Source organism: Hemiscyllium ocellatum, chromosome 6, assembly GCF_020745735.1.
Source record: "Hemiscyllium ocellatum isolate sHemOce1 chromosome 6, sHemOce1.pat.X.cur, whole genome shotgun sequence".
In the NCBI taxonomy this organism is placed as follows: domain Eukaryota; kingdom Metazoa; phylum Chordata; class Chondrichthyes; order Orectolobiformes; family Hemiscylliidae; genus Hemiscyllium; species Hemiscyllium ocellatum.
The window spans coordinates 102,146,195-102,161,798 of NC_083406.1; the positions used below are offsets into that span (position 1 = coordinate 102,146,195).

General features: G+C 39.6%; 1 protein-coding gene across 1 annotated transcript in view; it reads left to right on the plus strand.

The window, feature by feature from the left end:
- mrpl48 (mitochondrial ribosomal protein L48) overlaps nt 1-15,604 on the plus strand; it is a 37,550-nt gene that overhangs the window by 12,607 nt on the left and 9,339 nt on the right. Inside the window, exons 4-7 of the mRNA XM_060826818.1 lie at nt 3,665-3,750; nt 6,041-6,210; nt 11,243-11,345; nt 15,385-15,474. Coding sequence (XP_060682801.1) covers nt 3,665-3,750; nt 6,041-6,210; nt 11,243-11,345; nt 15,385-15,474 — 449 coding nt within the window. The remainder of the gene's footprint in view (nt 1-3,664; nt 3,751-6,040; nt 6,211-11,242; nt 11,346-15,384; nt 15,475-15,604) is intronic.

Here is a 15,604-nt window from a genome sequence, read left to right on the forward strand (position 1 = left end):
AAGAAGATGGTATGGTCAATCATGTCAAAGGCAGTAGCTGCAGTAGAATAGGTTATCTGTTACAGTCACATTGAATATAATCGGTTGGTGTTGTTTACCTGGATGCTCAACTGACAATCAGCTAAAAATCCCCAGGTAGAAAACTGTCACCAATAGGTTTCACTTTGAAACTGTTAATTGATAGTGTACCACAGGCACGAGTTTAGCATCTTTGCTATATGCTACTTGAATTGAAAGCCTTTTACATGTGTTGGGCAAATGCATTTTAAGATTGGTGTTGAGTCAATTATGGATGCATGATTACTCCTCACATATCCTTGCATAATTGAGGAATGAATGGGTGTTTCGCTTATAATGTTTAACTTGGAAAAGTAGTGCTATACAAGTGGGAAGGTATACAACCTACAGGGAACTGATTTTAAGTCAGTGATGAGAGAGAGGTCTGGAGTTTGTAGCCCTTTGGCAACAAATCTGGTGATAACTAATCATGTGAGGTTAAAACAACAATGTAAACTTTTTAAAAAGTCATCTGTGTAAGACCTTGGGTGGACCTCCGTTAGAATATTATGTCCTGACTCACTGTCCTCCTAGAGGATATTTTGAGGTTTTGGAAAGACTGTAGAAGGCACTACTAATTGCTGTCTACAGCATCTTATGTGGCAGATTGACTGAGTTGAGCTTCTATACTTCAGAAAGGCTTGGCCTCATGCCATTTGATCTAGATTTATGAAATAATACTGAGACTAGATATTTCAGAAGGGACATAAAGCTAATCCATGTAATTACATGCCAGCAGTAGACACAATTTGTTAGAGCTTTTAGTTAAGATTGAAATTACCATTCATCCAGTTAACTGAGAACAGCAGCCAGCACATATTAATGAAGAATGTCTTCTTATGAAATAAATCTTTGAAAGTAATCCATCAAGGAGATAACGTGAGAGAGGGAGCAGTTCAGTAGACAGCGTTCACTTAGACCAATTATCTCAACTGAATAGCTAGGGAGCATCAGCGGTCACGTTTAAAGTTACAGAAGGGCAAGACTAGATTGGATGCTCCAAGATGTGTAGTTTCCCTGAAATATATACTTGGAACTGATTTTTAAACTCAGAAGGGAATTTATAGTTTAAGCCTGAAGAGTGTGGTGCTGGAAAGCACAGTTGGTTAGGCATCATCCGAGGAGAAGGAGAACCAATGTTTTGAGCATAAGCTCTTCATCAGAAATTTAAAGCTGTTGGGTGACAATGAGCAGACATCGAGTTGGTTAAAAGTAGTTGTTTTAACTACAAGTGATTGATTCCTGTATCTGTAAGTGTGTGTAAAGGACAAAGGTTCAGGGAGGGGAACATGCATTTTTTTGAGCAATGCCACCCAAGATCTCTTTTTTAATTTTAAAAAATAGATTAACTTTAGTGCTTTTATTGTCAAGACAACACCACAGTGGTGACAACACAGTTGTTACTGCCTAGTGACTAACTACTGAGATGCTAATTTAACTTCTGATGTACTTAACTCCTGGGAAAAGAATGAATGAAAGTAATGTTACTGCAATAATGCACTTACAGATGCAATGTATTCTCTGGAGTGAGTTCTGGTTCAGAACAGCAGGGAGAATAAGTCAGCCATGGAACCAATTAACAAGTCATATAAATAATATGCAATGTATTCTGCTATTATCTACTGTCAACTGCAATCTCAAATTTTACTTTGCATGGAAATGTTTGGATAAGATGAGGCATTTTAGGTCTAATACCTAATAACCAAGTTAGTTCCAATCCGAGGAATGCAACTCTTTTTAAACATTTTAATTTATTCAGAGAATGTGGGCTAGCCCAATATATATTGCCCATCTTTAGTTGCCCTTGAGATGGTGTGGTCAACTGCCTCCTCAAATCACTGCAGTCCATTTGGTGTAAGTGCATCAACAATGCTGTCAAGAAAGAATTTAAGATTTGATCCTTTCACAGTAAAGGAATGATGTTCACACTTGACTGTGCTACACACTTTGACACTTTTGATCACCTGCAAAGACTTGTAGTTCAGCCTGTTCACCCAGTGCTCACACCATTTATACTATCTTTTGACACTTTTTAATTATCTGGAATTATCTTGCAAGTATCTCTCTGCCTATAAATTCTGTGCCTGTCCACTCCCCTTCATTTTACCTACAAAGGAGCAGCGCTCCAAGAGCTTGTGGTTTCAAATCCAGAGGAACTTGATTCCCCAAAGGATACGGGCAGGGATATTTCGTTCAGATAATCCAATGTTGGGTAACATTGTTCAGTCAAGCATTGGGATCTTACCGGATAATCCAATATTTGAATGATCGAATGCTAGATAATCTAGGTTTCCCTCTAAACCTGTTAGACTATAACATGGTGTCATGTGACTTTTGACTTTGCCCATCCCAGGCCAACACCAGCACCTTAACGTTATGGCTCTTCACAGTAGTTAGCATGCTGGCACTATTCACATTGTATTTGGAGTGGGTTACAGCATGTTGAATTGGAAGTGATTTATGATATTCAGACATATTCAGGTGGAAAGGAATTGACAAGAGAAAGATATAGGTTTTTGAGCTTTTTTTTTCCTGAGTCTGCCTATCTGATGGAACTCAGATTTCAATGGCAATCAGTGCGTGGAACCTGGTGAAATGGAGAGCTTAGTATGATTTCACCTCAGAATTATGTTTCCCCATGATAATTTGATTTGCATGAAGGTGATCAAACGGTAGTTGACTAATTTGATGAACTTCCCCATGCTGTCTGACCATGCTGTACTCACCTAGTTCAATTTTACTACTCTATCTTACCATTTTGCCCCTTGCATCATTCTAGTCAATCTAATTACATATTTCAGTCTCTGCCCTCAGTTTGCTTAGTTTTCCTGCATCCCTCTGGTCTGAACACTCATTTAGGGTTTAAACTTCAGTCTTTCCCAGCCATCTAATTCTCATTTACCTTTATTGCTGCCATCGCAAAATTATTTTCTTATTTACCATTTTTGTGCATTATGGTATATTGGAGCATCAGACTCCTGCTGTTATACCCATTCCTCCTGTATTTTTGCTCTTGGGAGGCTTAGCTACCTTCTCTCTAGTAATGTGTCCACCCCCAAACTATTAACTGACCCATTAACAAATATGTTTAAGTATTGTTAGACATTTATACTGTTAACTAGCTTCACAGTTCTGCTGCAGTCCTGTAGAACTATTGTCGCCATCAAATTCTTTATAAAAAAATAATTTTCAATTCAATTCCGAACTATTGGCTTGTCTTTTTCACTGTCAGACACCAATTGAAGCATTTGGCATGTTAGAATTTACTTTTGTTTGTGAATCCAATTTTCAATGTTCATAGTTTACCTCTTGTCCACTTATTGATGTAAATATACAAACATTAAATAAATCTGTAAATGATTCCCGTGTAATGTTTTTAGGCTATTCCAAAGTACATCTAGACAAGAGTACACAATCAGGGAACTAATAAAATAAGTAGATTCTAAGGCTGGTTTTTTATTTGTGCAAACATGCTATTGTTTTTTTTAAAAGAGTGACCTCTATTGCTTTGTGCCATTTTGCATTGACTCTCTACTGCTACTGTGAGATAAGCTATCTTAGAAATGTGACTTAATATATTTTAAGCAAATAAATTCTACATACGCAGGTAACCGCTTAGCCAGCAAGAGACATTACAGGTCAATGCCCACCCATGGGATCGGGAGGTATAAATACTTACTGCCAAAAGAAGTGGTAAGTAATGTTCTATTTATGTAACTCAGTTAAATTTAAGAGGTAATGCAGAAATGATTGATCTCAAAATGACCAATCAACGTGGATTTAAATAAATTTTAAGATAAATATTTAATATTTCATATCAGGTATTGATTTCTTTTCTATCTTCTTCTTAACTTACTACCATTTTCTTCCTTCCTCTCCCAATAAACTGAACTCTTAAAATCTCACCATTGTTCCAGCAGCCTTCCAGATCATCTTTCAAATTTTTATCACCTAGTCATTCTGGACAGTGCATACCAACTGCCAGTTTGGACGGAGGATGTTATGTACCATTCTAATTGTTTTCACCTGCCATCCACACAAGGGTGTCTTCTATGTGGCTCAGTTACATAATGTCGTTAGCAAGAATGAGTCTTTATTTTGTCCTTCAAATTTTCTGTTCTCGCAAAATATGGAATTTGCACTTATCTAGTGCCTCTGCCTTCACAGTGTGCTGAAATTCCTTATGGCCATTTAAGTATTATTGAAGTGCAATTTTAGTTTTGAAGTGCAGCAGGCAGTTTGCACGCAGCAAGGTTCTGAAAACAGTTAACATTTTAGGACTGAGTTTGCACCAAAACCTTGAAGTCAAAGAACTGAAATGTTAATTCTGTTTCTCTCCACTGCCTGACCTGCATATTCCCAGTGTTTTCTGTTCTTGTTTCAGCTTTCCAGCATCTGTTATATTTGCATTGGTATTGAGGTTATTTCCTGCGTCATATATCTAAGTTGTGGTTGACAAGATTTTCTATCACAGCAACTTTAAATTCGTTTATGCCCAATGTCTATAAATTTGCCTGTGTCTTTAAGCAGGAGTTATTGAAATGGCAATCATGAACAGAAACATCATTGAATTTTTTTTTTGTTCCTTTCCCAGTTATCAGGTTTGGAGGTCGTTTATAATACATACTCTAATTCACAGCTTGACTGTGATCATTTAGTGCAGCATCAATTCACAATTATACCTGGAATCCTCCGGAGTTATCTGGCTCAGGTTCATACCAGGAAGTACACAGACTTTTGGAGGAATATATAGAAATTTTGTTTGGAATTCATTTTGCTTTTGAGACTTAAAATTTTGCATCATAGACCGAATAAATAACCAGACTTGACATAAATAGCTGTTTTAGAACCAATGGTTGGTAATATTTCTCCTGTATCCTGGTCAGGAGATACCAATTTTGTGAAGTTATGAGGTTACCAAGTTTCTTGTGTTTTGGAACGGTCTTTAATGTAAAATAGAAGGAGTCATCTGACCTATTCTGAAGTCTGCTTATGAATTGGCTTTGGCATAGAAGTCTAGATTGTATTACTGAGTTGGTAGTTTATGATGTGTGTTTATGCTTAGACTATATGGCCCAGATTTTTGCGGAGTGGAAGATGGAATCCAGATATGGATGTGCTACCTCCCATTTCTGACACCCAGGCTTCTTGGTTGTGTTGAGTATTTGAATAAAATTCTGCAACTTCAACAATATTCAGGCCCTCCCTACCTTCTGTCTCCATATGGAAACCAACTAAGCAGTTATTTTGGACAGAGGATTAAGACTGAAATGCATTACCTTAGTGATTGAAGCAGAGAACATGCCAACTCATTTTCAGTCTGTTATATATTTCTTCCCCTAGATGAAGATGAACTACTTGATTATTGGTCTTTGGAGCAGTGAAGACTTTGAAAGCACCAAGTGTGTATAAACATGCTGATGTGCCGTTTAGCTGGCTAAACGCCAAGTTGCCAGCTTAAGGAAGCTGGCATTGTTGAACCAACCAGGGCTCCCTCTATGTAGTGATATTGGGTTGGAGTGATGATCTAGAACACTGAGAAAACCTGTAATTCTCTAAAAGATTTTATCAGTTTGAGGTTTGGAGTGTCCCTGTACAACAGACCCGACATACACACACACACAGATAGTTGAAACTCTTCCACAAACAGCAATAGATGTAGGGTCAAGTATAAAGGTCAAACTGAATGTAGATAACTTTTTATTAACAAAGGGATAAATTAGGGGATATGTACCAAAGAAAGGTATACCACCATATTTCACGGCCAACTTAAGATGGGCAATAAATGCTAACCCAGACAGTGGTGCCCATGTCCCACAAGTGAATGGAGCTAGGCCAAAGATTATCTATGATCACGTTGAATGGTGGAACAGGCTCAGGGGTCTGAATCCTGTTCCAATGGATTAAGCTATCATGATTTTGATTAAATTTAAGTTTTAGTGTCCATTTTTTATATTAAGATTTTGACTGATATTTTTAACAGCCACGGAAGAAAAGAGAGAAGCTTCAGATGAAACAGCTCAAGCCTGGCACTGACACAGAATATGGTGTCTTAAATATCCAACTGACTGGCTATGATATGACACTTGTAGAACACTACAGTCAGTATATACACCGGCTCTGCAATCGACTGAAGATCAAAGTGGAGGAAAGGTGAAGAACAATTCCAAATGCTATCTTCTGTTTAAATACAACATGCATTTTGCATTTCTTTTAACATCGATAAATATACAAAAGTAGCTCAGACATGTGTGATCATCGAAACTGAGGTTGAACCAAGAGAGTAAACAACAGCTGGTCAAAGAGTTTGATTTTGATTATATCTTCAAAGACAGGACAATGGAGTTTGCGATATCAAAAGTAGACTTTAAAGGTGCAGTTGAACATATTAATTACTGCAAAGATATTGCCAATAATCTTCTGGGCCTGTCTGGAGGTTTTAGTAGGAAGGGCACAAATTTGATGGAAAGGAGAATTTCCATTTTCCAATGATGGATTAAAGTTTTGCTACTAAATTCTCAAAACCTTTCAGGCAGGTTGGCTGTCCTGTCCTTCATAGTCAGGGACTTGTCTTTTATTCATTGGAATGTTATGAACACCCAGCCCACTGGAAGTATGTTCGCAGGTGCATTCTTAGCAAAAATTGGGAAACATGTTAAACGGTATATGATGTATGTACCTGGTGGGGTAAATTTGTTCATTCCAGTTCTAGTGAGTACAAACTTCTTCCATTATTTGGCTCCTTCATACCCAAGTCATTTCTTTGCACAAGTGCTTATAAGAGTAAGCAATGATGAAGTGAAGCTTCAATCAGCTCGAGAAGTTCAGTCAGTTGCAGTACTTCAACACTGACTGTGTAAGGGCTGAAGGTTGACCAGACCCACCAGCCTTTCCAAGTCAGCTAGCCATACTGGCTTCCACCAGTGAACCTGACTGGAAGAAAGCAAGCAGGGTTCACCTGAAGAGTGGTATGAAATGACAACGATACTGTACTGATTAATCTCAACAGGAAAAGGGTCTAAATTGAAAAGGTTCACAGAAAGTTGGGTGGGATTAGATTAGATTAGATTACTTAGTGTGGAAACAGGCCCTTCGGCCCAACAAGTCCACACCGACCCGCCGAAGCACAACCCACCCATACATTTACCCCTTACCTAACACTACGGGCAATTTAGCATGGCCAATTCACCTGACCCGCACATCTTTGGACTGTGGGAGGAAACCGGAGCACCCGGAGGAAACCCACGCAGACATGGGGAGAACGTGCAAACTCCACACAGTCAGTCGCCTGAGTCGGGAATTGAACCCGGGTCTCGGGCACTGTGAGACAGCAGTGCTAACCACAGTGCCACCGTGCCGCCCATATAATGAAAAGGAACAGTCAAGAATGAAACTTTAAAGAACGTTGTTGTTGCGGTCATTGAAAGGATTCTGGGGAATGGAGGAAGCAAATGGAAGTGGGGGAAAATCCCATTGATTTGACCAAAGGAACAACCGTAGTTGGGAGCTGCATGTGAAGGGTGGGGAACACAATGTGGCAAGTCTGCTGGGGAGGGAGAATGAGCTGGTGAACTAAATAAAGGAATCAGTAGGATAAGACTGGGAATGAGGAATTTGATCGAAGTGGGATTGGAGAAGAATATCAAGTGGCATGGTGAAAGGGCTGATGATTTCACAGAGATTGTAAGAGGATAGAGAGAATGCCACAGAAAATTAGTTACAACGGGGGAAAGTAAATTCTAGAGGGGGAGAATAGGGGGAAAAATTGAAGGGAGGGGTTAGACAAAGATCTCAGAGAATGTGCAGTACAAATGGAAGACCTCCAGATTTGTTTGTGTATGTTCCTGCATGGCATGAACACATCCAACTGAGGTACTCAAAACAGAAACTGAGTGATGTTATTGCATGAGCATTATTAAGACTTTCCATTGATGGAAAGCAAAATAAGTGAATGAAATCTAAAACAACATTGGAACCATGTCTCATCATTCATTAACATTTCACAAGCAGGGAATCTAAGAATCAACAGTAGTGGTGATGGTGCATGGGTGCTTATTCCACATTCAGCCATGCAGGAATGTTCACATACCATGTACAAGAAAGTTAAGGACATGGAAATAAAATTTAATTACAGATTGTAGGTTCAAAATCTTGTAGTGCTGAATCACTGTGGATAGTGGAGGCTCCAAGAGTCCAGTTGTATTCCATGCATGTGGCAACTTTACTAATCATTCATGACATGTGGGCATTGCTGAGTGGGCCAGTGTTGATTGCCTGTCCCTAGTTCACCATGAGAAGGTGATGAGGAGCTGCCTTCTTGAACTGCTGCAGTCCATGTGCTGTAGGTACAGCAGCAATACCATTAGGGATAAAATTCACATACTGTACAGATCAAGTTTAATAAAGGTCTTGCTCATAACAGAATAAGGAAGAGGAAATCTATTCATAAGTCATGGAAGATGCATCTTGCCATGCAGAACTGTCTTTAGGGCAGGATCTCACCCAAGACATGCTAAGAGCCCATGGGTTAGCTTGACTGTCAAGATCTCAAATTGACAAACTTGCATCTCATTCCTGATACTTCTTGACTGATCAATATTTGCCAGACAGTCAGCCATGTTAAACCAATAGCTGTGTGAGTTTTCAGTAAGGTTGAGATGAATAGTGAGTTGAAGAAAAATGGTGAATGACACCAACACTAAACTCAGGGCTACAACCGTGGACAAACAAGCAGCACACGAAGAAGGTAATCGGTGTCTTAAGCAACATTAAATGGTATACTGAGGCAGTGCGGTTACCAGCAGAATGAAAGGCCGTGTCAGAGGCATCTTTGCATGATTAGCTGGAATGAAATGACAAACATATGAGGCATCTGATAGAGATGCCTGGCATCCAGTTTTGTGTGACAATCCTCTACAGTGGTACACTTATGTTAATTCACACTCATAGAAGCCTGTAGAATTGAGTAGACTGTTTGCTTTTGCTGTTTAAAGTTGTGGACTGAAATGGGAGAGAACTGTTTCTAAACTGGTGTTTTGCAAAGTTTGCTACATGTTTTGAAAAACCCATAACTTGACACTCATGTCAAACATAATTTAAGCAATACAAGCAGCAATAAAATTTAGGATGTGGACAAATTGAAATGAGCGGCTTCTGTATTCAGGTGGCGTTTTGGTTGGCAGTAAGAAATTGATTGGTCTAAGGACTAGTGACCTGTTTTGATAGAAAAGACCTTTTGTTTGACAACTATACAATAGGTTGTTAGTTAACTAGAAACCTTTGGGGCTGGGAACAAGAACAGAGAAAGAAGTGATCTGATCTCCTCCATTACAGCAGCTGTCTGTTCTGTGCCATAAGCTACTTTTAAAGCTGAAGAAAAGCAGTTAATCTTTCCTCGATTTGCAGTGAACTGTAAATTTTAATTAATGCATAGTGATCTTTCACAAGTGAGCCAGCTATGCTATACCTCTTGCAAACCAGTGGAAGCATTTGGAAAAGCAAAGTCAAGAAGAAACCTTCTGATCAGCAGAAACCAACTCTACAGATCTTGTGAACGACGACTACTAAACTACTTTTTCAGTTTATAATCCATTCATGTGATTTTTTTTTAACCGTGTGCACATAATGGGGAATTTTACAAGGGAATTAGAGTTTTAATGAGTAGTGTTATGTGCTGATGGTTTATAACTGTTTGCCTGTAGCTAGAGTCTAACTGCTTGTACTAAATAGTCTTTTTTTTTTCCAGACTGCCCATAAAATCTGACTTTCTACCAGTTTGTGAATATGCAATGAGCTGAAAAGAATGTTATCATATATGAAAACGCTGATGTGGAGGTGTCGGTGTTGGACTGGGGTGGACAAAGTTAAAAATCGCACAACACTAGGTTATAGTCCGACGGGTTTATTTGGAATTACAAGCTTTCGGACCGTTGCTGCTTTGTGAGGTAGCTAGTTGGGAGGGTGGGTGGGGAGGGGCCATGTAGGATATGGAATTTATAACGAAAGATTACAGTGTCATGCAACTGAAATGATATTTTGAATAAACCTAGATTGCTGTTAAGTCTTTCATGTTTTAGAATGGTTGAGGTCATCCTCATGGATACCGAACTTGACTATAAGCCTTTGTTCAGCCAGTCTGCATTGTTGCACATCCCAAAGTCCACCTTGGACGATGTTCATTCGAAGATCCAAGACCGAATGTCCCTAACCACTGAAGTGTTCCCCGACTGGGAGGGAACATTCCTGTCTGGTGAATGTTGCACTGTGTCCATTCATCAGTTGTCGTAATGTCTGCCCCGGGGCATCCTTGTCTTCAGCAGATGAGATGGATAACATTGGCCGATTCATTAGTACCTGCCTCATCAGTTGTGTGATACTATGATCTTTTGCTATAAATTCTGTCTCCTGTGATCCTGCTCCACTAGCTACCTGATGAAGGAGCAGCGCTCTGAAAGCTTGTACCTTCAAATAAACCTGATGGACTATAACATGGTGTTGTGATTTTTAGTATGAAAACCCAGTAGAGATACCTCTTGCTTTAAGGACCCCATCCCACTTTCACACTTTTTTTTAAAAAAAAAAGCAAGATCCACCCTTCTTCCTCCCCCCGCCATAGTAGCAAATTGAGGACCAAAGACTGGCATTTGGAAGTCTGCTAAAATAACTATTAGTAAAAAATGAGGTCTGCAGATGCTGGAGATCACAGCTGCAAATGTGTTGCTGGTCAAAGCACAGCAGGTTAGGCAGCATCTCAGGAATAGAGAATTCGACGTTTCGAGCATAAGCCCTTCATCAGGAACAATGAAGGGCTTATGCTCGAAACGTCGAATTCTCTATTCCTGAGATGCTGCCTAACCTGCTGTGCTTTGACCAGCAACACATTTGCAGCTAAAATAACTATTAGTCAGTGGATTTAAGCAAGCTGTCAGGTAAGGGTTAAGATGCTCTCATTTTAACTATATGAAGAATTGAACTGTAAATTCCCTGATATCCACTCTCATGGCCATAAACAGAATCACAAATGCTTCAATACATGTCTTTCACTCTTATCGTTTCTCCTCCCAAAAAGGCGAGTCAGTGATATTAACACACATACTTTCATATCTGTTCTAGTATTTATTCTGCATGTTCAATTTTATTGAAACAATATAACAAGTACAAGTGTTTTTGTATTTCTTTCCCACAGCTATGCAATGCCTACAAAGTCCACTGAGATCTCTGTGCTGCAGGAACAAGGAACTAAGATGAATGTGGAAGGTGTTGTTCACTGTCATGAGAGAATTGTACAGGTATTGTTGGTTTCCCAACTTGCAGTTCTAAAATGTTGCTCTTACTCCTGATTTTTAAAATGCCTCCTGCACTATGTAATTTTTAGTGCACAAGATAGAAATGAATCTTGCTCCTGGGTTTTGCTTTAGCCACTTCTAAGCACTGGCTTTACAGAAATAGTCCTGGATGTATTTTTTTTAAACCCTTTGCCATCAGAAAATGGTGTGTATGGAAATACTTAGTCAGGTATATACCACATGAGAATTGTAAGCATGATTTTTTTTTTCAGCCACTCAGTGATACAAGTTGTATGTTCAAGTTATATTTTAACATGAAATTTCAAAGTAATTGGACTTGTCACTCTTGGTACAGAGAAAATCAAGATTTAAGTTGATTGTAAATGCAAATTTTAAGAGGTTGCCGGATGCAGAGGAGTTGGATGTCTACTGAAAAGAACCTAGGTCATTCATTTAGTCAGTCTGGGAATGAAGAGGAATAAATCTGCCTATCACTGAAAATCTGTTGGCACTTGTCCTTCCCATTCTATCTAAATGTGAGACCTAAACTATGGACGGTCATGCCAAGAAGATCAAGTGCTTTCACTTCATATGCTTTCGGAAGCTTCTCTGGATTAGGTAGCAAGACAAAATAAAAGACACAGATGCTCATCCAAGCTGGATAATCAAGCATCCACACCATATACATCTAGTCACAACTAAATTGGGCTGGTCATGCAGCCAGAATACTTGACATTTATTTACCACAGCAGATCCTCTATGGAGAGCTTAAGTCTTGTGTGCAGTGTATGACGCTAAGGAAACACTTCAACAATACTGGCAGCTTCATTTAGGATTTTTGATATTGACTGAGTCCTGAGAGAAGTTTGTGTAGGCTTGTAGCATCTGGAGTAACCACTTATAAAATTGGCTCAGCATCTGTGAAAAGCAAGTGTGTGTGAAAGGCAGACTAAAATAGCAAGGAGAGGAAATCCCAAGATAGCAACTGTAGGGACCAGCATTTTATAAAAATGATAAGCTATCAGATATTATTTCTCATTTTTCGTTAGAAACTGAGAGTTGATGTTGAACTCTGGATTTTGTCAGTAGCTTGATGAAAAATGAAAAGAACAGACAAACCAATATGTTTATCGGAACTGATTAGATTAATTATTATTCTAAGAACACGGCACACATTCGGCACCGGAGATATATTATGTTCAAGTACTGGCGACTGCCTGCATGTTAAATGTGTCAGTAAATGGGAGGCTAGCGATATCCAGTCAAACAAAGTGAATGTTGAACAAAGAGAAAGAGAAACCAAAGATTGGACTGGCTCTGATTGGCTTTTGTTGTGCAGAAGACAGTGCCCCTGTGAAACCTGCTGGATGGAAGTTTGGTTGCTCTCAAATTTATATCCAGTTAAGAAAATTTATTGATCGTTCTGAGAAAAGAACCCTAGCAAAAGCATTTAGACATACACGTGAACAGGCAGACAATAAAGATATATAGACCATGTGCAGGAGATTGGATTGGATTAGTTTAGAATAGCATCATGGTTGACACAGACATGGTGGGCTGAAGGGCCTGTTTCTGTGCTGTTCTATTCCATGTTCAGCATTCTGTAAGACATAAGTAAAAGTCTCCAGCAGTCTGCAGAAGCTATTTGCATTGACCATTGACTTCAGAATTTAAGCAGGATGTATAGTCGACATACCTGTGAACAATTCATTCCCCGAGGATTGTATGAAGGTTTAGTAACTATTGGTCAAAACTGCTTAAGTGAACTATCCAGTTACAACTCTTAGCTTATTGTGTTTATCTTTGTGCATGAGTGGGGGTTTATGATCAAAGAAGATAAGTTGACTACCTTGTTTAACTTTGCTCTGCTCAAGTTATGGTACTATTGGTAAATTGTTAATTTATGTTTAAGCTGTAAACTTGGTATGTGTTATTCATTAAGGTGTGATTCGGGACAATTGATTGTCATTGAATATTTTAATTTGCAGTTGAGTGTTGATACGTCTGATTTTGGTCTGGCTTGCTGTACCTGTGTCATAACACAACACAACTCATCCAAAATACAAGTGTCTGCTATATGCTGTCCTATTTTTAGCAGAACCTACTAGGTTCAGATTTGTCTTAACAATTACCTGTGTACCTACCACCTGTGAAACACACCGGATGATGAACATGGCCATTTAGATCTCTAAGGACAAGTAAATGCAATAGCAATGTGCTATCATAAATATTGAAGATTTGGCCTTTCACAATGGATCCACGCAGAGTGTCCTTGAGATCCTCCACTCCTTTTCAGCATCCAGTTGTTTCTTAAATAAATCTCAGGGTTTAATCTTGCTATTTCAAGAACTCTCTTCTATGGTCTGGATTTTGCAAAGGGATCATAAAGAATCATAAAATCCCTACAGTGTCGCAGCAGACCATTTAGCCTGTCAAGTCCACACTGATCCTCCGAAGAGCACCCACTCAGACAGACGCTGGCAGAACATGCAAACTCCATACAGACTGTCACCCAAGGGTGGAATTGAACTCTGGTCCCTGGCACTGAGGCAGCATTGCTAACACTGAGCCACTGTGCATAGTATCAAAGGTGACTGCTCTTATTAAGGAGTAAATCATTTACAAATTCTGGCTTCTGCAGATGTGCAGTTAATCCCAAAAGGATAGATATTGCTGTCTGATTTGACTTACTTCTATATAGACTTTGATATGCAAGTACGTCAGAGTTTCTAAGCAACTAGTCTTGGGATAGGTGTGAAACTGCACTACTTACTCACTAAACATGGCAGAAAATGTAAAGCTTTGACCATTCAAGTGTCACTACATTATTAAAAACATGTTGAGCCTTAGTACTGCTAATCTCACTGCCATTCTGCAAACCTTTCGAACTTCTACTTTGGAACTTTGTTTGTTTCTTTTTCTTTCTTTCTTATCGTTTTTTATTCTTTTACTTACCTCTTGATGAAGACTTTAGTTGCGCGGACTTGTGGCAGTCGGCGAGTGGGCCCAGGGCAGACTTGCGGACGTTGGCAAGTGGGCCCAGCGCTTCTGTATCAGCTGAGGTAGTCCTTGCACCAATCATACCTGTTGTGGCAGACGAGAGTTTGGATTCCCGGTGGTGTCTGCATCCAGTGCAGATTCCTGGAGGCAGTGGCAAAGGTGAACTAGGGCCCAGTGCAAGACCTGGTGACATCCATGGTGAATACATTGGTGAGCTCCAGCGAATGCAGCCCATAGTGGCAGGGTCACTGATGGAGGTGCGATGGTGCCAAAGAATGGCAAGTCTTGTTCCAGCTACTGGCTGGCCACCAGTCCCGCGGTGGAGCAATTAATAAGAAAGACTGTAAATTGAAAATTATATACTTCTTTTTCTGCCTTTGTTCTATGTTTTTTGGTTTTATTTTTCTGTCTCTACTCTCTGGTGCCATCTTAAAACAATGTACAACACTGTTCACTGTAACAAAGTACACGCAACATAATGCCTGGGCGGCACGGTGGCACTGTGGTTAGCACTGCTGCCTCACAGCGCCTGAGACCCGGGTTCAATTCCCGACTCAGGCGACTGACTGTGTGGAGTTTGCACGTTCTCCCCGTGTCTGCGTGGGTTTCCTCCGGGTGCTCCGGTTTCCTCCCACAGTCCAAAGATGTGCGGGTCAGGTGAATTGGCCATGCTAAATTGCCCGTAGTGTTAGGTAGGGGTGGATGTAGGGGTACGGGTGGGTTGTGCTTCGGCGGGTCGGTGTGGACTTGTTGGGCCAAAGGGCCTGTTTCCACACTGTAAGTCTAATCTAATCTAATAAATAATTGAATAACTAAATTATAATATGTGTAGGAGTGTTCGTCTCTACAGTCAGCATGGCTTTCATAAATTAATTTTAATGCCTGTATTTCAATCATTGAATTAGTACCAGGCATTTCCTATCTATAACATACACTTGTAGCATATTGCATAATTTTTGAGTTGTACATTAGATATTTTGCACATTAAGTTAAAGTGTAAAGTATTGACTTTCTTTGTTGTTCATGTGTCTTAAATTTTCAGATTACTGGTTTGAGTTCAGTTCTTGCCCCAATTGTTGTGGAAGTTCTTCAAACCAATCAGCCAGAAGGTGTACTGCTGTGCATCAAGGAGGTAAGTGCCAAAACTATTGATTTTGGAAAACTTCACTGTGCAATTCATTAACCTGCTTGCACCTCCTTTTTATAATATGTCTGTAGTTTAAGAAAAATCCTAAAACAAAAGCAGGCTCATTCAGAAATCC